Genomic DNA, 23,924 nt, shown 5'->3' with positions numbered 1-23,924 from the left:
TGTGCACTTTTCTAAGCTCATTTTATGGATTAACTTTCTTTTTTTTTTCCAGGAAAAAAGGACATTTTTATGTCCATAAATACTTCTGCTCTCACTCACACACCGACCCCACTCGGACGCGGACAGATGGATGGGCAGAGGGGAGGCGCCCACGGGAGGCCCCAGCAGAAGCTGGCAACTGAAGGAGATGCATTGAGGAACTCCAGGGCAGGGCCTCCCTTGGCCAGGAGCCCTGGAGGCCCCAGCTGTGACACCCAGCTCTGCCACAACCTCTGGGCCAGCAGCCACAGCCTCCACAGCCCCTCAGGAGGCCTGACGGCAAAGGGGGCAGGTGGGTGGAGTGAAACCCCTATGAGGAGTGGGGACCGTGGGGGGCTCCCCCAACTGGGCCTCCTGAAATGGTGACCACAGGGCCACTGAGAAAGAAAAGCAAAGAGTCAAACCACACACCACAGAGTGCAAAGAGCTGGGGGAGCAGGCTTCACCCTCCCCCAGTCATCCAGTTCCTATGGAGAAGGCCTGAGCTGGTTCCCGTACCAGCATGCCCCCAAGTTATGGCTGGGCCTTCCCATAAGGCATGAGACAAGTGGGGATGACCCCATCTCGGGCTGGGTCAGGGCTGGGCCTGAGGTCCTGGCCCCCGCCTGACAGCCACGCTTCCCGCCATGACCCCAGGTCCTTCTAGGGCCTTGCAGCTGCTCCCTGCTCCAGGCTCCCCACTGTGGTGAAGGTCCCCAGCAGTGCGAACTCAGGCCCAGCCTCCTGCTGGGTTCAGCTCTGCAGGGGAGGGGGACAACGAAGAAGGGGGACCACAGGGATGAGGGGAGAAGCCCTCATCCTCTCCAGGGGAGAGGCCCAGGGGATCTCGCCATGGGAACAAAGGGTATCCTAGGCCACCACAGCCTCCCACCCAGGCTAGATGGTGCCCAATCCTGCTACCCCTTCCTCTCCCCGCCACCTCTCTGTTCTAGAGGCTCCCCCAGGTCTCGGGTGAGGGGATCTGGTCCACATCCAACATCTTGTTGTAGGTCTGGTTGCCCATGATGAAGAGAAGCTTGTAGCAAAACCTTCTTCTGGAGGTTGGAGTAGGACCTCGGTGATGGCTGAGGGGTGGACAATGGGGTTAAACGCCAGCACTTCTGTGACTGAGGGGGGCTGCAGCTTCACTTTCATGACTTTGGGGACAGCTGACTGGAAAACGATGTTGCAGATGGGATGGGGCGCAGTGCTCAGCATGGAAACCACCAACACCAGCACGTCTGAGTGCCCAGGCAGCCAGTCTCGGGCAAAGTGGAAGAGGACCTGGAAGCCATGCTGGTCATACACTGTCACTGGCAAGATGCTGCTGGGTTTGATGGACTCAGGGGCACAGTGATGCTGGCCAGCGAGAGCTCAGTCATCGTGGGCTGCTGCCAGAGGCCCAGGGGGCTCAGGGGAGGCAGCGTGGAAGAGGCCAGGGGCGCTGGAGCTGGGCGAGCTGCAGTTGCTTTTATTCTGCAGGTCCTGAAGTGTGAGTCAGGGGTGCTGGCTGCTACTTCTCCCACCACACTTGCTGGGGCTCTGGGGGCAGTGACTACTGCAGGAGGGTCTTCCCCAGGAGATCCAGGTCGTCCAGACCACTGCTCGCTGGCAGGGGCATCTGTGCAGGGGGCTGGCTGTCCATGTTGGGGACCCGAGGCGGGGCTGGGGGTTCTGTGCCATCAGAGGACAGGAAGCTGTTCCATCCGGCACCGTCCAAGCTTGGTCCTGGAAGGGGTATGGGGTCGATTAGTCCCAGACATGTGAGCTCATCATCAAGCAGGGAAACTGAGGTGCTAGGCTGCTTGGGGCTGGCCAGGTCAGTAAAGCAGGTGGGCACGGCAGGGCAGGTGGTGCCCGTAGGAGGGAGATCCAGGCCAGAGAGGTCCAGCAGGGCCAAGGTGCTCCCAGGGAGGGAGCCAGCTGCCACATCGCCGTTCACCCCTCAGCAGCTGCTTGTACACGTTGTACTGGGTGAGGTTGTCCTTGGCCTGCAGGATCTCAGCTAAGACCTCGCCATTGTCTTCTGTGTCACTGGCCAGTCGGAAAAGTGCTGGCTGCGTCTGTTCACAGTACTGGTACAGCTCCTTCATGAGGTCCCCGCTGCTGCAGGCTGAGGCACCGCCCTGGCTGTGGCTCATCACCATCTCGGTCAGCAGCTTCACATTGTTGTTGACCTCCTCAATGGCACTCACCTGCTTTGAGATCTTCTCCATCTGCTTCTGGTCCCCCTGCACCATGTCCTTGATGAGTTTGTTGGCTGCTCGGAGGTCCTCGGGGTAGGAGCTCTTCAGCAAGTGGGCCAGCATCTTGGATTTCTCCTCCTCTTCGAAGATCACATTCTTGGGTCATGGAGGAGGAAGAGGAAAAGTGGCATCATCTGGTAGCTTCAGGTCAGACTTCACAATCCCCTGCTTCTTCAGCATCTGGTAGGCCTCTGCAATTTTCACTTCCTCGGGCAGGCTGACCATCCAGCTATAGAGGAGCTCCAAGATCTTGTTCTTCACCTTCTCCAACATCCGCAAGCCCAGGTACTTGGGAGACATGACCTTGATGAGCTCGTAGAGAAAGCAGAACTTACCCACCTCGTCATGGAACCTTTTGCCACAGCTCTTCATGCATGCTTCCAGAAACGTCAGGGCTTGGATCGCCTCCCACTCCTGTGGTGGACTGGATCTTGTGAGCCAACAGCTGGGTGGCAAGTGGAGGCTCCTCAAAGTCCTCGTTGAGCTGCTTGCAGAAGCTGTTGATGCTGGTCCAATTCAGCTCCTTGTTCAGGGCGTTGATGGCTCTGTTGATTCGCGCATCCAGAGTCTCCGGCTCCATCGCGGGCTCCATCGGCCATGGGCCTGGATTAACTTTCTTAATCTGCACAACAACCTCAAGAGAGGGGTACTCTGGCTTTTTCACAGAAGAAGAAACTGAGGCATTAAAGTCAAGTAACCAGCTTTCCCAGCTAGACAGGGGGAAAGCTAGGATTGGACCCAGATAGTCTGGCCATGGAGCCTGGGTTTATAATCACCAATGACTACAAAAGCAATGATGATATATGAACCAGACAGAATGTCTGGAAACTTGGCTAATACACAGACAAGGCAGAGGGTGTTCTGAGAAAAACTGGAGAAGCTGCAACGAGAGTGGGTTGAAGAGACACTGAGGTCCAGGGCTCAGGTCTGGTGACCCTGTAGCAGAGATGTCATGAAAGGCTCATTGGCACTACCTTGAAGAAGGCCTGGAATCCCAATCCTGGGACCAGCTAGAGTGCGAACTGCTTGTTAGATCTAAGAATAGGATAAGACTGCAACAAAAGCAGAGCTTTGAGGAGATTCAAGAGGAAGCTAGCTACAGGCTATTTTGGGGAGGGGAGGGGGTACTGGAGGCACAGCTGCATGGGGCTTGTCCCGTGGAAGGAAGCCTTCTTGAGGCCCAGCTAGCAGACTCCCTTCTATCATAAGTCATCCCTCCCAAGAGAAGCCCAGGCCTCCTCACTCTTCTGTAACTCTCACTGGAGCCTGGGACTCTCACTGGTGGTAGGGGTCTCTGGACGTGGTTACCTTTGAGCTGTAGGAATTGCTGGCAGGAGAGAGAGGAAGAGCCACTTACAACTGGCCCTTAAATGAAAGAGCAGCACAAAGAGAGGCTCCTTCCAATAAGCATGGTGTAGGCATATGAGGGGGTCGGACCAAGGCCCAGGCCCAAATCTGGGTATATGAGAGCAAGCATTCTAAGAATTACAGCGTATAGAGGGCGGGGGCATTGGCTGGTAGAAGACACTCAGAGTTGCTGATTATAAACACAGGTAGATTTTTTTTTTTCCTGAACTAATGACTTATGTCATCTTCAAAATGCTGTGACATCTGCTTCCAGAACTAATGACTTATGTCATCTTCAAAATGCTGTGTCATCTGCTTCCAGAATGTGCTTACTCTCCTGACTGAGATATTGTTCTCTGGCCCTAGAAAACCAAGCCTGGAAGGTCAGTTCATGATAGCCAAGAAGTATATGCCTTCTCCTCCCTGTGCTAGAGTTGGACTTTCCCCTAAATCATGCTGTGTAGACTCCAGACTCTCTCAGGTTGGGTCCTCCTACGCCAAGAGCCTGGAAACCTCCTCTCTGGGAGAAAAGGCTGTAGGCATCAGGGTGCCAACAGCACATCCATGGGGTGGTAGCAGTCTGTCACAGCCTGCGTCTGTCACCAACGCAATCCATGGTCACCGAGTGTGGCAGCCATACAGGGTTCCCATGGCAGAGGCTGGGTGGGGCAGGCACTCCAGGGTGACAAGCTGACCACTTCCCCCAGGACAACTGAAGGCTCCACTCTGTCTCCCCAGATGGCTCCACTCAGTCTGTGGAGAACTGAACTCTTCTGCCTTTCTGACTCTTGAGGAAATGGCAGCTTTCAGGACCTTCTCTGGAGAGAGAAAGATCCAGTCTAGGCATGAGAATTGACCCTGCTGTGTGAGTATGTTATCTGTCCTGTTCCATTCGCTTTAGGCCACAGACCATGGTTGGTTAATGAACAGCTAGCTTGCCACTCCAGGATGTCACCACCCCCAGGTTTCAGGCTCCAGCGGACTCTCCTTGAGGCCGTGAGAAGGGGCTTGGTGTCCTAACTATCACTCCTCACTACCAAAATGCTGGCTGGGGTGGGGGAGAGAGGGATTTTCATCTTTTCATCTGTTTCATTCACTTCAGAGTGGTTTTTTTAAAGATTTTATTATTTATTTATTTATTTGAGAATGAGAGAGCAAGGGGAGGGGCAGAGGGCGAAGGAGAGAATCTCAGACAGACTCATTGATAAGCAACGAGCCCAAGGCAGGGCTCAATCTCAGGACCCTGAGATCATGACCTGAGCTAAAATCAAGAGATGAATGCCCAACTGACTGAGCCACCCAAGAGCCCCTGTTTCCTTCCCTCCTGAAAACTTGGAAGAGTGCCTAGTGCATGGTAGAGGCACAGCAAATAATTCTGGGTTGCATGAATATTGATAAAAAGTTGAAGTCTTCCAGGAGACTTCATGGTTATGAATCTTTAGACATTAAAGTAACACTGAAATATATAAATCAAAAGCTATTAGAAATATGACATGACAGGATGATAAATGTAGGTAAATGTCCTACATGGGAGAGTTAACACAAATCCTCCTAACGAAACTGACTAGTTGTGTAGACAAAATATAAATGAGGATAAAGAACATCTGAAAAATGAAAATCACAAGCCTAATCTAATAAATATGCCTGTGGAACATTTATAAGAAGTGAGCAGACACTTTTTTACTGAGAGATAATCTCAGTAAATTTCCCAAAAGTGGGACATATTAATATTGGCTCCTACCCTTTTTTGCATAAGCTAGGAAAACCATCAAACAAAGACTAGAAATACATAAAAAGAAAATGAGTCCATCCCTATATATCTATATTGCTATAGATGCAAAAAATACCAAGGAATAAACCATAAGGAAATAAAATCCAGTAACATATGTAAATCTAAAAAAAAAAAAAACTATAAAAGTACTAGAAGAAATACAGTAAAATGTGATTTCAGTTCTGTAGTAGAGGAGTTTCTAAGGTTGATAAAAAGCTAAGAAGCCAATTCTCATTCTAAACTGAGCTGGCAGAAAACCCAGTCCTTGGAAGAGAGAATGGGACCACAAGAAGAGGCTAAAGCCAGGGATATGGCATCAAAAGTTAACAGTTGGGAAATGAGATGGGGCTAGCCATAGGACAGGAAGAAGTCTGGGGAGTGGTTTAAAGGCCTGGCAAAACCCAGCTCCCACCCCATCTGCAACAAAGGAACTACAAGGACTATCTAGGATCACTATCACTTCTTGGGAATTTGTACCCCCTGTATGATATCCCTGTAGTTTGTGTTAAACCCCTGCTGTTTCTCAGTGACTAACTAAATGTTCACAGCTATAAAGCCCTTTAACAAAGATACGTTTGTTTCAGGACAGAAGGGACATTGAGGAAGAAGAACCAGTTCAGGGAGAGAAGAGGGTGATGGCTATCACAGAGACAAGTAGAAAACTTCCGTGCAGGCAGTCAGTATTTATTGGGGACCTGCTGCCTCACAGGCCCGTGCTAGTTGCTGATGGAGATACAGAAGCACGCAAGCCTTTGGCCTTGAGGAACCCTTGATCCCACCAAGTTATGTGAGATAAACACATTTCAGGGGTTAAACAGAAGGACAGAGCAGGAAACACAAACGGCCAAATAAAAAGACCTAGAGAATAAGCTGGGTTCAGAGGTTCACAGGCATCAGGTGGGAAGGGTCCAGAGCTGGCAGCGACGATGACCCCTCAGATCTGGCATGTCTCATGCCACATGTTGGCTGATGGGCTTCTTACAGACCCAGTTATAGGGGGTGTCACAGCGAATGTCATTCCACTTCTGCTCAATATGAACACAGTCTTCAGTCTGCCCATCCCAGGACCGCCAGTTGTCTGGCTGGTATCTGCCCCAAAACCTGGAAACAAGAGGGCTTTATTCTGCCGGATGAAGAAAGTGTCCCTTCCCCCCACTATGGCATAAGGAGCTGAAGCACCATGAGTCCCTTATCTCCTGGAGGAGAGCTGGGCTCAAGGGTGCCCTAAGTGTGGCTCTGCTGACTGTCTTTATTTACTGAGGATCAAGGGACAGGAAGGGTGTCTGATGCTATAAACCCCCACCCCATAATTCACATTCAGAGACCTTCTAATGAAGGCAGGGCCTAAAAAGGGTATAGGACAGGCAAAAAACAGGGGTGCCTGGGTGGTTCAGATGGTTAAGTGTCTGCCTTCTGCTCAGGTCATGATCTCTGGGTCCCAGGTTCCAGCCCTGCATTGGGCTCCATGCTTCTCCCTCTCCCTCTGTCCCTCCACTCTAATGTGTTCTCTCTCTCTTTCTCTCTCTCTCTCTCTCTCTCAAATGAATAAATAAAATCTTAAAAAGTATAGGCAAAAAAAAAAAAAAAAACAACGAAGAACAATAGCACAGGAAGACCCACTCGTAGTCTCCCTGCCAACATCAGGACATATCCTGCTCTGATAGGTCCTGTAGAGGGGCCTACACAGGGACCACAACATGCCCACACACATCACACACATCATTTGTACACACCTATCACACATACATCACATACACAATTGTACATCCACTCTATACACACACCACTTCCACATCATACACGTATATCACACACACAACACTAGCACTCACCAGGCAGGAATCCACACACAAGACAAGGACAAAGAGTCTCTCCAGCCAGGCCTGCCCTGTGTTCCTGGGATAGCACCAGACAGTGCCGGCTGGACTCACGCTCTGCTCTGGGCGGCATTGAATGGTGTCCCATCCACCCAGCGCCAGGAGCCCTCCTTGCCGCTGTCAGTGAGGCCAATCCAGTGGTGAGAGGTACTCGTGAACTTTACCAGAAATGCCTGTAGAGAAAAGGAAGTGTTGTTGGAGCCTGTGTGAGGAGATGGTTCTCCCAGCCATGTGGAAAAGGAGGCTAGGCTGTCCTCTCCCTGGTCCTGGGTCATAAAGCCCACTCCTCTGTGCCTTCATGGTTCGTCCAGGATTGAGGGCAGGTCCACGGTCCCCTCAGAGAAAGCCCAGCTTCTCCCATGTTGACTTGATGAATGTGGCTTCACTGAGATGAAGACAGCCTGGCCATAGTTTATTAAAGAGATGTATTTTATTTTTAAAAAATTTAAAAAGCATGTCTTTTGACAGACATACAAGACCAGTCTCAGGAGAACCACAAAGAATGAGCAGTTCCATGAGTTGAAATGGACCAAACCCATTATGGTCCTTTGACAATAACCCTGGTAAATTCTGGTAAGGACCTTCAGCAGATGGGCCACTGGGGTCTATAGTGCCTTTGGCGGTCCTCAGATTTCTACGTCTGGCTTTCCCGAGAAAGGGAAAGCCTTTGTGGGCCTTCCACGGCCCTTGGATTCACTGATGTTAATATGAGGATTGACAACTAGAGTAGCAGCTAAAGGGAAAGTGAGGGGTTGGGGAGGGAAGTTATACTCCCAATACTTTAAGGGCAGTCACCCAGTGCTAACCTCCCATTGCCCTTCCTCACTGCTGACAGCTGTGGGCCTCTGGGTGTCTCCCTCATTTGTGGAGGACATCATCAAGGTCTGCTGTCAGTGCTTCTACCTGCAGAGCAAGATGCTTATGGGAACTCAAACATCTGTTCCCTGACTGACCTAAGAGACCAAAGGCCTCTGCCCTGTCCCGCTGCAAGAGGAGGAAGGCCAAGGCGCCAAAGTCTGGGTGGTCCTGGGTGTGGGCAGAGGTCTCGGTCCTGGTCCTGGGTCCATATCCCATGCCAAGCCCATGAACATCACCCCAAGGCTGCACTCTGACCTGCTCCTCCTCAGAAGTCACCGAGGCCAGGTGGGCTCCCTGGGACACACAGAACTGCTCAGCCTCATGCCAGGACTTCTTGACGTAAGAAAAGTAATACACACTCCCGCCGTAGACATGCCAGCCCTGCAGGATCAGCTGAAGAAGTTGATCTGGAGCAAAGGTTGGGGACGAGAGAGAACCAGAGGCTGGTTGCAGATGCCCAAGGGCTGCCCTTCCTGACCTCTCCTGGGACAGGCCACCAAGGGTTGCAAGCCCATGCCACACTCAATGCTCAGTACTCCAGGGGCAAGGCCTGGGAGGCTGTACCCCCAGCCTGAAACTCAGTTCACCAGGAAGCCACTCAGGACACCTGGGTGTATCCCTCTAGGGACCCTCAGAGAGTTTTGCTACCCAGACGAGCCTTTCTTTCCAGACTCCTGCTTTCTGGCTCCACGACCCTCTCTTGCCACTCACGGCTCCCACCGGACAGTCTGCTGACCTTGGTTCCCACCATCTCCCTGAGAGACTTTGCAGCCATCCCACAGTACAACTCACTTCCTCCCCTCCATCTCCTTTGACGTCAGCTGCTGTCCACACCCAGGACCATCCTTGGGACCTGATCTACCTGACCTTCCCATTTCAAGCTCTAAAATCTCATTCCGTGAGGACAAGCCTCTGGTGCTCTCAGATCTCCCATTCCTTCCCACAATCACACCCTGCTTTTTAATATCATCTGCACCACAGCTGTTTGAAATGGTGCCACAATAGACTTGCTTATTCATTCATTCATTCTTTTGTTCAACATCTACATCTCAATGGTGTTTGACTTCTGTGAACCAGGGACTATTAGACAAAGATCAGTAAGACATGATCCACACCCTCAGGGAGCTTACAGTCTAGCAAATGAGACAGAGGTGTAAGAAAGGCATTGAAAAACTTTCATGGAAGACCATGCACATGTTAGAACAGAGCCATAAAAAGAGGGGGTGGTCTCTGTCACCTGGGCTGCACGTGGCTCTCAGGAAGGACACTCCAGGTGAGCTGTCACTTGAGCTAAGTCTTAAAACACTGAGAAAGAGTTTGCCAGGTGGTCTGTGCCAAGGAGAGCATCCCAGGCAGGAGGAAAAATTAGACACCAAAAGGCTGAAGGTGTGAAACAGCATGGCATGGCCTGACCTGTCCAAGCACTTGGGATGGTCAGCGCATAAGGCAGGGGAGACACACTTGGACAGCTTCACCAGCACTCTTATCATCCATCTCATGTGCAGGAATCTGGAGGTTTTTTTCCTCTCTGAACATTGGGGAGCCCTGAAAGGTTTTAGGAAGTATAGTAGTGTGCTCCAGATTTGCACTGTGCTAATAGCAACCTGGTGATGGTGTGGGGACTGAGGGAGAAGAAGGTGATCCTAACCAGGCCAGAGACACCAATCAGAATATCATTGCAAATATCTCAGTAACGATGCTGAGCATGGAAGCCAGTGGTTTTCAGAATGTGGTCCCAGATTATCAGCATCACCTGGGAATTAAATAGAAATGCACATTCTCAAACCCATCCCAGACTGGCTGAATCTGAAACTGTGTCTTAACAGTTGGTGTTTTAACAAACCCTCCAGGTGATCCTGCTGCGTTCCAAAGCTGAAGAACCAGTAGTCTAAACTGAGGATTGGCAAACTGCAACCTGCAACCAGCAAGCAACCTCTTTTTATAAGTAAAGTTTTATTGGAACACAGTCAACACCCTTCAGTTTACATCCATCTTTGGCTGCTTTATTGCTACAGCAGGAGAGATGCTGCAACAGAGGCTGTTTACCCAGAAGCCCAAAATATCTACTATTTGGCTCTTTAAGAAAAAGTTAAGCTAATGGCTCTCAGTCCTGACTGCCCATTAGAACCACCTAGGAAGCTTTTTAAAAAATTCTATGTCCACACTGCATCCCAGACCCTCCTCACTGCCCCCCCCCCGAAAAAAGCCATAGTTCTGGAGGTGGGTCCCAGTCATCAGTATAAGTAAAGCTCCTAGGGTGAGCCCAATGTGACAGACAGCAAAGAAACACGGGTCTCTGCTAAAGCAGTAGGTGGACATGGGAAGGCACTAGGAGGACAGCAGGGGCCACTGCAGAGGCATTAAGAAGGTCAGACATCCAGGCTTCTGACAGACCCACACCAGGAGTCTCATTTTTTTTTTTTTAAGATTTTATTTATTTATTTAGAGAGAGAAGACAGGAGCAAGGGGGAGGGAAAGAGGGAGAGGGAGAAGCAAACTCGCTGCTGAGCAGGGAACCCAATGCAGGACCCTGAGACCATGACCTGAGCCAAAGGCAGACGCTTAACCAACTGAGCAAACCACCCCCCTCTCACCCTTAGCACCCTTAGCAAGAGACCTCCTCTACCTAGGAAGAGACAGCTCCCTCAGTCTCCTGTTCCCGCATCTGCAAACCTGGGTGAACACCTACTGCCCCACCTCACCCTCTTAGCCTCAGAAGTTCAAGTACTTATCTTCCCAGCCTTTCAAGGTCAGTCCCCCAGCGGCTCATTTCATTCTGCTTCTCTGTCTCTCTCTCCTCCCACCACCTCCCTCTTCGCTGGTTCCTTTCTCCCACCCTCAGATCAAGCCTATTCTCTTAATCTAGAAAAACCCTCTTGAGGGTGCCGGGGTGGCTCAGTGGGTTGAGCCGCTGCCTTCGGCTCAACTGCATCAGGCTCTCTGCTCAGCAGGAAGCCTGCTTCCTCCTCTCTCTCTCTCTCTGCCTGCCTCTCTGCCTACTTGTGATCTTTCTCTGTCAAATAAATAAATGTAATCTTTAAAAAAAGAAAAAGAAAAACCCTCTTGAGGAAGTTCACCAAAATGTGAGCTGTGGGCTCATAGAGAAAATGTAGAGGGGCGCGGGGGTGGCTAAGTCGGTTAAGTGCCCAACTCTTGGCTTAGGTTCAGGTCATGATCTCAGGGCCGTGGGATGGAGCCCCATGTCAGGCTCTGTGCTCAGGGCAATCTGCTTGGGATTCTCTCTCCCCGTTCCTCTGCCCCTCTCCCTGCTCGTGCTTTTTCTCTCCCTCCCTCTCTCTCTCTCTCAGATAAATTAATACATCTTTTCAAAACTGTAGAAATATTCATGGAAATACAAGTGGTTATTTTCTCATAATTTTCTTTTTCAATATCTGCACATTGTCTATAATCAATATGGATGTTTTATAATGTAACTACCAGTGACACGCGTTTTTTAATCCCTCCCTCCACCATGCCATCCCCCCACCTCAGCCTCATTGTTCTCCTTCACTCCTCAGCCAAGGTCCTTGAATGGCTTGTGCACCTGATCTCTCCTTCACATCCTACCAAGGGTGGTCTGGCCTCCAGGCCACACACTACTCTCCACTGGAACTTCATTCCCAGTGACTTATAAATTGCCCAGAGTCAGTGGGTGCTTATTGGTTATTTTATGTGACCTCTTAGGGACTCACCAGAACTAGCCACTTCCTTCTTGAAATTCCCTCCTTCCTGACTTCCCTAGCTGCCTATCTCCTAGTTCTCCTTCTGCCTCTAAGACTGCCGTCCCTAGTAGTCTTCTTCAAAAACACCTCTTTCCCCTCTTGCCACCTGAAAGTTGACTTCCTGTTTCTGCCCTCAGCTTCCTTCCCACGAAGCATTTTATCTCATACAAACCTCCCGCCACCCCACTCTCACCACCACAACCTGAACCCAATGTACCCAGGGCTCCCACAGCTGTGTCTGGAGCCAGGGCCTATCCCCTACACTCCAGATGGCCTGCAGATGATAGCCCCCCAAGGCATCTCAGGCTCAGCCTGCCCAAATCTCACTGCTCTTCTCCCTTCTTTTATTTGCTCTCAGTATGGAGACCCATCTGATCAGCCTTCTTGAAGCCCTCCAATACACCCTCATCTCCCGAAGGATAAAACCCAAACTCAGAGGCCTTCCACATCCATGTGGTGTCTCTCCAGTTCTGCCTAGCTTCCTAGCATAGTGACTTTCAAAGTGCAATTATTAACCCATTCGTGGGAAGTATCAAGGTGTTTTTTTTTTTTTAAGAACAGATTATAAAATATCAGAGTACATTTGTGTGGTAAAACTTTTGGCTTTTGAAGTGTGTGTGTGTGTGTGTGTGTGTGACACATAATTATACCAGGCCACAATATAAAATGAATTTCAGGTTTACATTCAAAACAGTTTGAAAGCTACCATATGGTCCCTGCCCATTAGCCTCTCAGCCTGTACCTCATCACCTGCCCTCTTGGCCATAGCCCAGTCAGACAGAACTGCCTGAAGTTTCCTGAGCCTCATGACTTCACATCTTCATGCCTACGAACCTGCCATCCTCGTGCCCTACTTGTTTGGTAAACACCTACTAGTCCTTTAGGACTCAGTTCAAGGGCCCTCTTCTCTACAGAGCATCTTTTGATCCTTTCTCCTCCAGAATGTTCCTCTCCCACTCAGAAGATCCCTTTTATATACCAGAGGACACTGACCTCAGCAAGTCCTTCTCTCCCTTCTTTTTGTTCCTCTCCACCCCAGTTCCTAGATCTCCCTCTCACATAGCACCTCTTACACCTCCCCACCCGCCTTCCACATATCGTTCGTTCTCATGTGTTGTTTTGTCACTCTGACCAGATGACAAGCCACTTAAGAGCAGGACAGCTGCCTTATGTCACCTCCACCGCTGCCTAGGCACATCAAGCCTACTTGGGGGGCTTCAGCCCTTCTCCAGCTCTCACCCTCCTTCCCAGGGGGATGCATGTTGTAGTAAGCAAAAGGCAGGGGCATCTGGGTGTCTCAACTCAGTTAAGCGTCTGCCTTCGGCTCAGGTCATGATCCTGGGGGCCTGGGATCGAGTCCTGCATCAGGCTCCCTGTCAATGGGGAGCCTGCTTATCCCTCTGCTTGCCCCTCCTCCTGCTTGTGGTCCCTCTCAATCCCTCTCTCTCTCCCTGTCAAATAAATAAATAAAATCTTTTTAAAAAATGTTTTAAAGTAAGCAAAAGGCTGAAGGGACAGAAGACTCTGCCCATCCAGAAGACTGTACCTCCCAGGCCAAGCTCTCCCATCCCACTTACTCTGGGTCCTCTGTAGCTGCTCCTGGGAGCCAAGGGCCACACGGACTGCCTCCAGGCGGCTCTGCTCCTCCTGGATTTTCGTAGTTAGTGTTTTGGTGTTCTCTAAATCCACTTTTAACTGCCGGATATCAGCGCTGGCCTTCTGCAGACTGCTCTCCAGCCTCTGGATCTTGGAACCTAAGGCTGCAGTAGTCTTCATCCCTTGTTTTAGGGTCTGTATCTCTCTGCTGGCATTTTTCAAATACACACCTAGTACCTCAATCTTGGGATCTAGGGCACTGGTATTTTCAAGCTCTGTTTTTAATAACTGGATCTGAGCATCTGTCTGCTTTAGACTGTTGCTGGTTACTTGGGTCTGGGCAGTAACAGTTTCCAAATCTCTTTTTAACAAGCGAATCTCATCACCAGCCCATTTGGAATGATCTTTTAGTAACTGGATCTCAGCGCTGGTGTTGTCTAAACCGCCTCTTAGAAAAGTCTGCATCTGGGAGTTTAAAGCACTGGCATTTTGTAGGCTTCCTTTGACCCTCTGGAGCTCAGCACTGGCTCCTTCCAAACTGCTTCTTAAAACCTGACTCTGGGCCCTTAACTCCTGGACACCAGCCAGTTGGCTGCTCAGAACTTGGATCTGAGCATTAGCATTCTTTAGACTGCTGTTCGCCCACTGGGCCTGGGCATTTGCCATTTTCAGCCCTGCTTTCAATATTGCAATTTCAGCATTGGCATTTCCTAAGCCTCTGCTCAGCATGTGGAGCCCGAGGCTGGCGTTTTCTAAACTGCTTTTTAAGAAACTGTGAGTCTGGGAATTCGAAGCGTTTGCCTTTTCCAGATCTCCTTTCAGCTTCCGGAGATCCACACCGGCCCCCTCCACGGAGCTCCTCAACATCTGGGTTTGGAAACTCAAGGTACTGGCGTCCTCTAGAACGTCCTTTACCCTCTGAATGTCAGCACTGGCATTTTCCAGGTGACCACGGAGCACCTGGATCTGAGAACTGACACTGTCCACTCTGCAAGACAACATCTGGATCTCTGTGCCCCAGGTGCTGGAATTCTCTTCATGGCTTTTAAACATCTGGATCTTCTCTTGCAACCATGCCACCCAGTCAGATTGGTGGGGATCTGGAGGGAAGAAATTGACAAGGCAGCCACAGAGGCCCATTACATAGGCAAGCATTCATAATATGGACCAACCATAGTGTTCTCATGCTTCTAAGGGGTATGTCTAAAGCGCAGCCCTGGGTGCTCCTCAAGGAGGAGCACTCCTCCTGCTCACCAGAGCCCTGGGGATGGGCCACCTCAGACTGTGGGCCAAAAAATAAGATAAAGGTGTACTTAGCTGTGCCCCATGAACTGAGCAATGAAAGGACTGAAATACTTGCCTACTATAAACTAGCTACCACTAAGAGTCGTGCTGGTCAGACTTGGATTATTTTGCCCTTGTAATTGAACTTGAAGGTAACTGATGAAATCATTGAAAGCTGCTGAAGTTTAACTCCACTGATATTTCACCATTAAATGGTGAAATTGACAAAGAAACTAGGTGTGCATAAAGCCGGCGTTTAGTCTTCCACTCACTGTATTTGTACACCAAGCACGAAGCCTCTTGATTCAACTCCTAAAAACGGAATAGACGGCAAACATAGTTCTCGGATCACAAATTCCAGAAACTAAACAAAACAGGTACCTGTAGAGGAGGCCCTCTGTTCAGTCCACACATGGGGCTATGGTGGAGGCCCTCCAGGTGATACTAGATCCTGGAGTGGAAAAGGCCTTTTGAAGGGCTGGCACACCCAGTGTTACGCAGAGCAGAATGTTTCCCACAGAACAGTGTGAGGATATGGAAGAGCTGAGTGAAAGCCCCGGGTCATCGCAGTCTTTCAGAGAACTCACAGCCCCTTTCAATCTGCATGATCGTTCCCACCAACCCCTCCTGCAGCTGGTCCTATAGCACCTTTTGCTCACCTCACAAGCTAAGTCCTTACCTCAGACATTCATGGTCTAAGACTCTCGATGCCAGCCTTCTCTCAGGAATAGGGAGAAGAATCCAAGTAGGCAGGGACCCTTTTTGGGAGAATCCTGCCCTATTCCTCATGCCCTACCCAGGTCAATGTAGGAGGTCTCAGGCACTATGCTGAGGAAAGGCCAGGTGGGACTAGGTGGCCTTTGAAGATATGAGAAGTCCAGTCAAATATTCTGCCTTGTCAAGGTAGACAAATACATCAATGGAACAGAATAGAGAATCCAGAAATAGACCTACATATATAGTGATGATTGATTTTCTACAAAGACACAGAAGTAACTCATGATAATCTTTCAACAGATGATGCTGCAACAATTATATATCCACACACAAAATAAAAATTAACTTCATGCTTCACACTGTTAATATAAAGCTTAACTCAAAATTAATCATAGACTGAAATGTCAACCAAAAAGTGCAAAATTTCCAGGAGGAAACACAGGTAAGTGTCTTTGTGACCTTGGGATAGGTTTCCAATATGAAACCAATAGTACAATCCATAAAAGGAAAAAAAAATGATAAATTAGACTTTATTAAGATTTAAATCTTGTTAGGAGAATGAAAAGACAAGCCGTTAACTGAGAGGAAATATTTGCAAATTACATGCTGATAAAGGAGCAAAAAGAGTACATACCATAGGATCCTTTTCACATAAAACTCTAGAAAAAAACAACCAGTCTGTATTACTGCAAGTAGACAGTGGATGCCTGGGGATGAAGAGAGGAGGGGCGAGAGAAGGATGTCGGAGGGCACAAGGACACTGTGGAGGAGGAGGATGAATATGCTCATTTTCTTGACACTAGTGATGGTTTCACGGGTATACACATAAGTCAAAATTTATCAGAGTGTACACTTTAAAGATTGTACCTTATTATGTGTCAACTGCACCTTAATAAAGCTGTTTGGTTTGTTTGTTTTTTAATAAAAAGATCATATCATATCTTCTTGTGAGAAAACTGGAATCCGTTCAGAGGCATAGGAGGCATCAAAAGAGAGGCTCCTCCTAGGGTCTGGGCATCTGAATGCCCCAGCTCCCCCACTCCACCCCACCTCCCTGTGGCTACTCACTGTAGGGTTCCACAAGTAACTGTCCAGTTGTGTTGTCATATCCAGGAATCATGGTTGGAAACTGCTGGAAGGAGGAATAGGGCTCCAGTGGAGGTCTTGGCTTCTGTAGAACTGAGACACCCATTCCTGGGTCAGCATACTCTGTGCACTAAGGCTGGGAGAACAGGCTGCCCCACCCTCGGTCAGGGTTCTAGAAGGAGGGAGATGCCCCCCACTTCAGACTTCCCTTCATGGGCCTCAGCTCTTGGGAGTCTCCCCTTGGACGGGGGCCTTGGTTGAGTCTCAGATAAGATCTGGTTCAAGCCTGGGGCAAGAGGTAGAACGACTCTTCTGGAAGCAGAGGGTAGGCAGCTAGCCTCTGTGGGACCTTTATACAGGAAGACAGAGAGAGTCAGTGGCGTTCAGGTCACGTAGGAGCTTACCCACAATAAAGAGAGCCACCAGAGAGAAGACAAGAGTCACAGCCATAACTGCCAGGATGGTCTGAACAAGCCTTGGCCCCCTGGGTGCTTCAGGAGCTGCTGCCGCAGAGTCCAGCCCTGCAAGGGAGAAGCCAGTGTACAGGAGGTGTGTGCTATACAGGCTGGATGAGGCCGGCCCCAGGCTCAGTCTCCTGGACTATCTGAGGGGTATGAGAACACTGGCCATGCTTAGCATGGAGATGGGAAATAAAGCACTTGGAAGTGTTCACCTGCACTAACTGGTGGTGTGGTAGCAACTCAAAGGCAAAGAGAAGACCACAGAACCTGAAGGAGGGGTGCAGGGCATGGACCCCAGCATGGAGGAGGGCAGCAAACATGTAGTTTGCGTGAAAGAAGAAAGGAGGGAGATGGGAAGGGACAAGGCAGGAACCTGACCTCTGGGTCCCAGGGCCAGGCTTGCTCTTGAACCCTGACCAGAGAAGGACTCACAGCCCTTTTGGACCACTGCCTCTCCCACGGGACTGACTGTCAGTGCTGGAGTTCTCCTCTGCTGGGGTCAGAAAGCCCTGCCTGGGTGTCCTAAGAAGAGCTACACCTATTGAGTCTGGGGGTGTGATTAGGGATGAACAGTGTACAGCAGAATCCGTTCTAAGGCAGAGAAACACCAGCCTAGAACCCCTGAGGCCTGGGGGGGGGGGGCAACCCAACATGCAGAGAGGGGACCAGGAACCAGGTCCCTCCGAATTCAAAGGTCACCTTTCCCTTGTCAGTTGCCATCTCCAAGGGAAGGGGTCTGGGGAGGTCTCCTGCAGAGACTGGGGTGTGCCCCAGTCTCTCTGTCCTAACCTAACTCACCTTCAGCTCTTGCCTATTTATTCTGGATGCTGAGACAGGGAGGAGCCGAGCTCTGGCCTGCCAGGCAGGACTGACAAGAACGGCAAGGACTGCGAGACCAGAGAGATGGGGTGATGTCTCAGTTTTCTCACCTCGGAGGCGCAGGAAGACCTTCTGGTTGTCTGTAAAGAAGTGGACCCCATCACCATTCATCTCTTCCTTTATCCTCCACCACTGCTCCCTGCCACAGGCCCCTTGCAGGCTGTGCACTGGGAAGTAAAGTTGAGTTCCTTGGGACTTATATGGCCCTGAGTAGGAACTCCCTCTCCTGCTGACTCTGCAGAAGCACCTCAGCAGGGTCCTGTCCTTCCAGGCTCCCAGGCGCCAGTCTGCCCTACCCTCTCCCTCTCTTCCCTGGCATCAGCACTGGCCCTCCCCTCAAGCCCCTGACCCCAACCTCCACTCTCCAGAAGAGTCCCCCCCAAAGCTAGCCTCCAGAGCCACTCTGGAGGGGGTCCCGGGGATCCTTCTCAGCTTTATAGAAAAACATCCTTGTGACCTGTGGCTGACCCTTAAACCTAGCCCCAGAGCCCCTCAAGTAACAGGAGGTCAGGTAAGGAGGGAGCTGGGTCAGTGTAGGAAGTATCTGGAAGGGCTCAGGTGACTCTTGACCACTTAGGACCACACAACTGGCAGGGAAAGGAAAGGGTCTGTGCTAGACTAAAAAGTGTATTTGGTCTTTGTCACAGTTGCTTGGAATTTCCTAAGTGACAGGACTACCTTTTATTATTCAACAAGGCCCTTTTGAGCATACCTGAGTTTATGATAATGAGGTGACTCAGGGTAGGCCTCTAGATGTTTCAGGATGGGAGCAGATCCCAGAAAAACCAACCCCCCACCTAGGACTTCAGGTAGGAGAGGGGGCCTGGAGATGGGATTATGAGAAAGATTCAAGCAGTTTTCAAGGAGTTTCCTGGTTGCTGAATATATCCACCTGCCTGGAGAGTGTCACATCCCAACTGCATAGGAACAGAGTTTCTATTGCTCTGAACTCTTCTGGACTCTTGACCTCACCCTAGGTATTTCTTCCTCTGGCTGTTCATTTGTATCCTTTACTGTAAACTATAATAGAACGCATAGTGTGTTCCTGGGTTCTGTGAGTCATTCTAGTGAATTTTCAAAGCAGAGGGGGGTCATGGGAGCCCCCCGATTTGCAGTGGGCTGTGCAGAAATTGCCTGGAGACCCCACTTGCAGGCGGCATCTGAGGTAGAGGCCATCTTGTGGGATTGGAGCCCTTAACCTGTGCGGTCTGTGCTAACTCCAAAGTCATTGTTAGGACTAACTTCAAGTGTAGGATACCCAGTTGATGTCAGAGAATTGGTTGGTGTCAGAAAACAGCAAGAAGGATCCAACTTGATCCAATTTTGCACCTCTAGCTGATTTCATCCACGCTCCCTTGAGTTGATCAGGTTTGAGACTAACTGAACAGAAACTGACGGATACATCGATGTGCTGCTTTGCAGTGAGACCCTGTGACATCCCTGCTTTAGGGGGTTCCTGCTGTTTGTGAGCCCGGACTTAGAATACGGGAACTGAGGCATCCTGGTGGAGCCACGTGAGCCCAAAGTCCCCAGCCCCCAAGGGGGTAAACAGCTGAGCAGAATCAATACTCCCACTGGCTGGCCAGTTCATGACCAGAATCCATTCTCCCTAAGTCAGTTCAAAGTTAATGGTTCCTTGGTTCTCCAGTACTTCAGATGGTTATAATCTTATCAAAATGGATGACATTTTCTTCAACTCATAAAAATCTAATTATATATTTGTCCCCTATCTCACCAGCGACCCACTGACAAGATGTCAGTTACTGCCTTGCAAATGGCTTGTGCCATCCTTCTTGCGTGGTTTCTTCCCAGTTTCAATCTTAGTTTCTAGTTTCCCTCTTCTCCTGTTCTGACAGCTTTTTCCCAAATCCCGGAGTCAGCCTCCCACAGGCCCTCCGACTGCTAAGAAGCCTGCAGCACCACTGAAGTGACAGAGACACTGTCCTGCGAGTGCCTTGTCTCAAGGCGGGGTTGGGAGAGCAGCTTCTGCCCAAGAAGAGCTTGTGTCATGGAGGCCACTGTCAACTTGGCCAGCGGTTAGCAGAGCGCACAGCAGGTGTGCAGGGTGAGGAAGGGGGTGGTTGCCTACACACAGTTCATGAGGCTGTGTGTGTGTACGTGCATGCATGCGTGCATGCATGCGTGCGTGCATGTGTTTGTGCATGTGTGCGTGCGTGCATGTGTATGTGTGTGCGTGCATGTGCGCACGCGTGCATGTGTGTGTGCGTGCGTGCGTGTGTGCATGTGTGTGTATATGTAGGTAGAGCATCCATGGAGGCCTATTACCTCCTCTCCACTGCAATCTGACCTGGGAGGAAAGGACACAGGAGGAATCTGGAGGCACCCATTTCTGGACCAGTCAACAGCTCTGCCTAAGACCCCAGGAGTGTCTAGCAAACCCCTTCATCTCTGTGTGAAAGGAGAGTTGCTTGAGGTCCTTCCCCAGAGGCCCAGAAGAGACCCAGGGGTGGCAGAAGTAAAGCAAGAGACCGCTTTCGTTTCCATTTCCCCACAGTCAGGAAGGGCCCAGGCCAGGCCCACTCAGGAGCTGATTCTTCCTGGAGCCTGACAGCTGAGGGAGCCTCAAAAGCAGAACTGGAAGGGTAGAGTCTGGGCCAAGAGCCGGCATAGTCCTGCAGATGTGGTGGCCTCAGACGTGACCAGCCCAGTCCCTTCCCCCTCTTCCCTGTCCCCATTCCTGTCCCACCCCAGGCTCCCAGCTCTAATTTCTCCTGTAAGAACACCATCTGCCAGCAGGAAACACCAGGAGGCTGCTGCTACATCCTTGCTGGGAGGTTTCTCTGTTCTCTGGCCAGAATAAATCATATGGATATTTTATACGTTAATACCAGAACTGCTCATCCACTGGGACCTCTTATACATTGATTTTTCCTGACCTACTAAAGAGCACAGGGTCACACTTCTAGAGGTGCAGACACCTAGCTGCAGAAGCGTTTCTCTTTCTTTTTATTATCTATTTGAGAGAGAGTGAGCAAGAGATAGCATAAGCCAGGGGAGGGGCAGAGGGAGAGGGAGAAGGACTCCCCACTCAGCAGAGAGCCTGATGTGGGACTTGATCCCAGGACCCTGGGATCCTGACATGAGCTGAAGGCAGAGGCTTTACTGACTAAGCCAGCCAGGCACCTACAGAAGCCTTTTAGTCACCCATTTTGACCCTTAACATCACAGGGTGGTCAGCTGCCTTCCAGGGAGTAGCCAGATCCAGCAGTTTTGAGGAAAAGGGGAGACCTGAAGCCTGCAAGCTGGGGCCCTCAGCAGCTGAGAGCTGACACTCTGCTGTCTTTCGGCATCTCTGCAGGTCTTTATCTTGAGAATAACCCTTCCCTCCTGCTCAGTCTATCTGGTAATGGGGAGGCTAAGCCCATACCCAATTCCCAGGCCCAGGAATGAGTGTGTGGCTTGGTCAACATAACCCATCTCCCTGATTTCCATTATAGCTTTAGGGATGAGCATGTCAGTCAATGCTGGATTTTTGTTGGAACTATTGGGAAAGGGACCACATCCCTCCGAAGCTGCAAAAACCAGGAGGTTGTAGGCAAGGAGCTACCCAAGTCGCTCCTGGGGAACGTCTGCCTGGCCCTTGGCGCTAAGCCAATGCGGTCAGAGGGTAGGGCTGGAGAGAGGCAGCTTTGGGGCAAGATGTGGACATCCAGCTGCACGAAGTGTCCCAACGTGGCATCCCATAGCAAATCCAACAACAGTAACAGTGATCCCTCCCTTCACAGGCCCCAGGGCTCCCGCTCTCCCAGCTTCAATTCAGTTAACCTTCTAACTATTCTCCCTGCCTCTAGTCTTGCCCCCCGCAAGTCTTGTCACCATATTGCATGTATAATGATCTTTAAAAAAAAAAAAAATCAGGTATCCACATACACATTCCCTTGCTCCCTCAGCCAAGGAGAAGCAAATACCCCAGCTGCAGCGGCCACACACACAGCACCCAGATCTTGGTTTCCAATATCATTATCCGAAAAAAGGAAACCAGGGCTCTTTGGAGAAATGGCTGATTCTAGGACCAGGGCAGGACATATAAAAAAGGCACCCAGAGTATCGGGTGCCTGGAAGTAAAGAGATGCTTTAAAAAATAATAATAATATAAATAGTGTTTATTTTTGCCAAAAAAGACACAGGAGCTACATAAAAGAGTGCCTACTGGCCCAAACTGGAACCATTTAAGTAAGAAAATAAAGTTGTATTGGACTATAACCCAAAGTATAAAACCCATGAATCCATCCTGATAAAATAAATGTCTGAATAAATTAATAGATAAATCTCCCACACAGAAAAATTGCAAATAATTTGTGTGGCTATTCCATCTTCAAGAAAGTAGGGTGTAACTCCCCAATTCTGAAGTGTGGGCTACACACAGTGATTGCTATTGTCCGAATGTTCGTGTCCCCCTCCACATTTGTATGTAGAAATACTAACCCCCCAACTGGATGGTACTAGGAAGTAGGGTCTTTTGGAGGGATTAGGTCATGAGGGATTAGGGATTAGAGTGGAGTCCTCATAAATTCGATTCGAACTTTATTAGAATAGAGGCCCCAGGGAACTTGCTCGCCCCTTCTCCCATATGGAAGGACATAACAAAACACAAGGAGTCTGGGATTGGGGTGGGGGGGAAGGCCCTCACTCCAGCATGCAGAAGGGCAGGTACCCATGAAGGGACCTCACTAGAGAAGTGGGCCCTGAATGTGGGGATTAAGTGAGCCAAGACCACAGGACCCTGACCCAAGGCATAGACTCCCAGTAAAAGTATATCTTCACTGACTCAGGTTCCTTCTGTTTGGAAAAACGACAATGGGGTGGAAGGGCGGGGCTAGTCTTCTCATTACATCCACATGCACAGGATCCAGGAGGGTCTGGAAGGCTGGTCTGGATCTAAGGTGGCACCAGGAAGCCCCGCAGCCAGAATCCTTGGGCCTTCATTCTGCTGCCCTCCCCTCTGCAGCTCAGCTACTCTCTCCCCTGCACCATTCTCTTTTCCCTGCCAGATATGCCAGGTGCTCTGCCTTCCTACCCCGTAGTTTCTGCCTGTCCCTCGTTTCTGCAGGTGCTCCATGATGGCCCTAGCAGCCCTTCTTTAAGTCAGGGCCTTCCAGCTAGACTTCCCTGTTAGTGGCCTCATCCCCAGGGTGCTTCTTTCTTTCTTTATTTTTTTTTTAAGATTTTATTTATTTATTTGTAAGAGAGAGAGAGTGAGAGCGAGCACAGGCAGACAGAGTGGAAGGCAGAGTCAGAGGGAGAAGCAGGCTCCCTGCGGAGCAAGGAGCCCGATGTGGGACTCGATCCCAGGACGCTGGGATCATGACCTGAGCCGAAGGCAGCTGCTTAACCAACTGAGCCACCCAGGCGTCCCTCCCCAGGGTGTTTCTACCCCAAATTCTTTCCCAGAGAACTGGTCAGAAGGTCCTGCTCACGTCTTCACACCAGGACCAACCTCATTCTGAACGCCACCTGTTCACCCCAGTGGTGCGTGACGCAGTCAATTCAAGCTACGGTATCAAGAATATTATAGACGAAGAGGCTTACACAAGGAACACTTGCTTCTCACTGTTCTGGAGGCTGAGCAGTCCAAGTTCAAGGTGCTGGCAGGTCCAGTTCCTGCTGAGAGCCTTCTGGTTTGCAGACTGACGTCTTCTCATTGTAAACTGGCCTGGCAGAAAAAGAGAGGCAAGATCTCCTGTCTGTTTTCATAAGAGCATGAATCCCAACGTGAGGGCTCTACCCTTGGGACCTAATTCCTTCTTAAAGTCCCCACCTCCTAACACCATCATGCTGCAGGTTTGAATTTCAATGTCCAGGTTTTGAGGGGATACAACCCTTCAGTCCATAGCAGTGAGGGAAGGATCTTGTGCCCAAAATAGTGCAAGCTGACCAAACAGATAGCATCTAACACTGAACGGATGAGACTGACAGTCATTTCTTAGTCACATATCACAGTCTGGAGGAGGAGACACCACATACGATGCAGGTGTCCTCGACCCCCACGGCGGTTATACCCATGAGCAGAGGGAACTGGCAAGGACTGTGGTAGGCAAGCA

General features: G+C 50.1%; 1 protein-coding gene and 1 pseudogene across 1 annotated transcript; both read right to left on the bottom strand.

The window, feature by feature from the left end:
- Window positions 1–967: 967 nt before the first annotated feature.
- LOC132022515 (ADP-ribosylation factor-binding protein GGA1-like) lies at window positions 968–2,856 on the bottom strand (annotated as a pseudogene).
- Window positions 2,857–6,050: 3,194 nt separating this feature from the next.
- On the bottom strand, window positions 6,051–18,038 carry CLEC4F (C-type lectin domain family 4 member F). Its single transcript, XM_059407772.1, has 7 exons — window positions 17,913–18,038; window positions 16,927–17,043; window positions 16,505–16,615; window positions 13,417–14,535; window positions 8,373–8,524; window positions 7,314–7,432; window positions 6,051–6,483 (listed from the first exon to the last, which is right to left on the bottom strand). The coding sequence occupies exons 1-7, from the start codon at window positions 17,971–17,973 to the stop codon at window positions 6,333–6,335; spliced, it is 1,830 nt and encodes a 609-aa protein (XP_059263755.1). The 5' UTR covers window positions 17,974–18,038; the 3' UTR covers window positions 6,051–6,332.
- Window positions 18,039–23,924: the final 5,886 nt, after the last annotated feature.

This window comes from Mustela nigripes, chromosome 7 (assembly GCF_022355385.1).
Source record: "Mustela nigripes isolate SB6536 chromosome 7, MUSNIG.SB6536, whole genome shotgun sequence".
Classification (NCBI taxonomy): Eukaryota; Metazoa; Chordata; class Mammalia; order Carnivora; family Mustelidae; genus Mustela; species Mustela nigripes.
This window is presented reverse-complemented; position numbering and strand designations above follow the sequence as displayed.

Bases quoted from the DNA above. Each gene is read 5' to 3' on its own strand.
- CLEC4F (XM_059407772.1), bottom strand. From the start codon at position 17,973: ATGAATGGTGATGGGGTCCACTTCTTTACAGACAACCAGAAGGTCTTC. The intron at 17,044-17,912 runs GTGAGAAAACTG...TCTCCCTTGCAG, and splicing joins GGTCTTCCTGCGCCTCCGAG to GGCTGGACTCTGCGGCAGCA. The intron at 6,484-7,313 runs GTGAGTCCAGCC...TCTTGTTTCCAG, and splicing joins AATGCCGCCCAGAGCAGAGC to GTTTTGGGGCAGATACCAGC.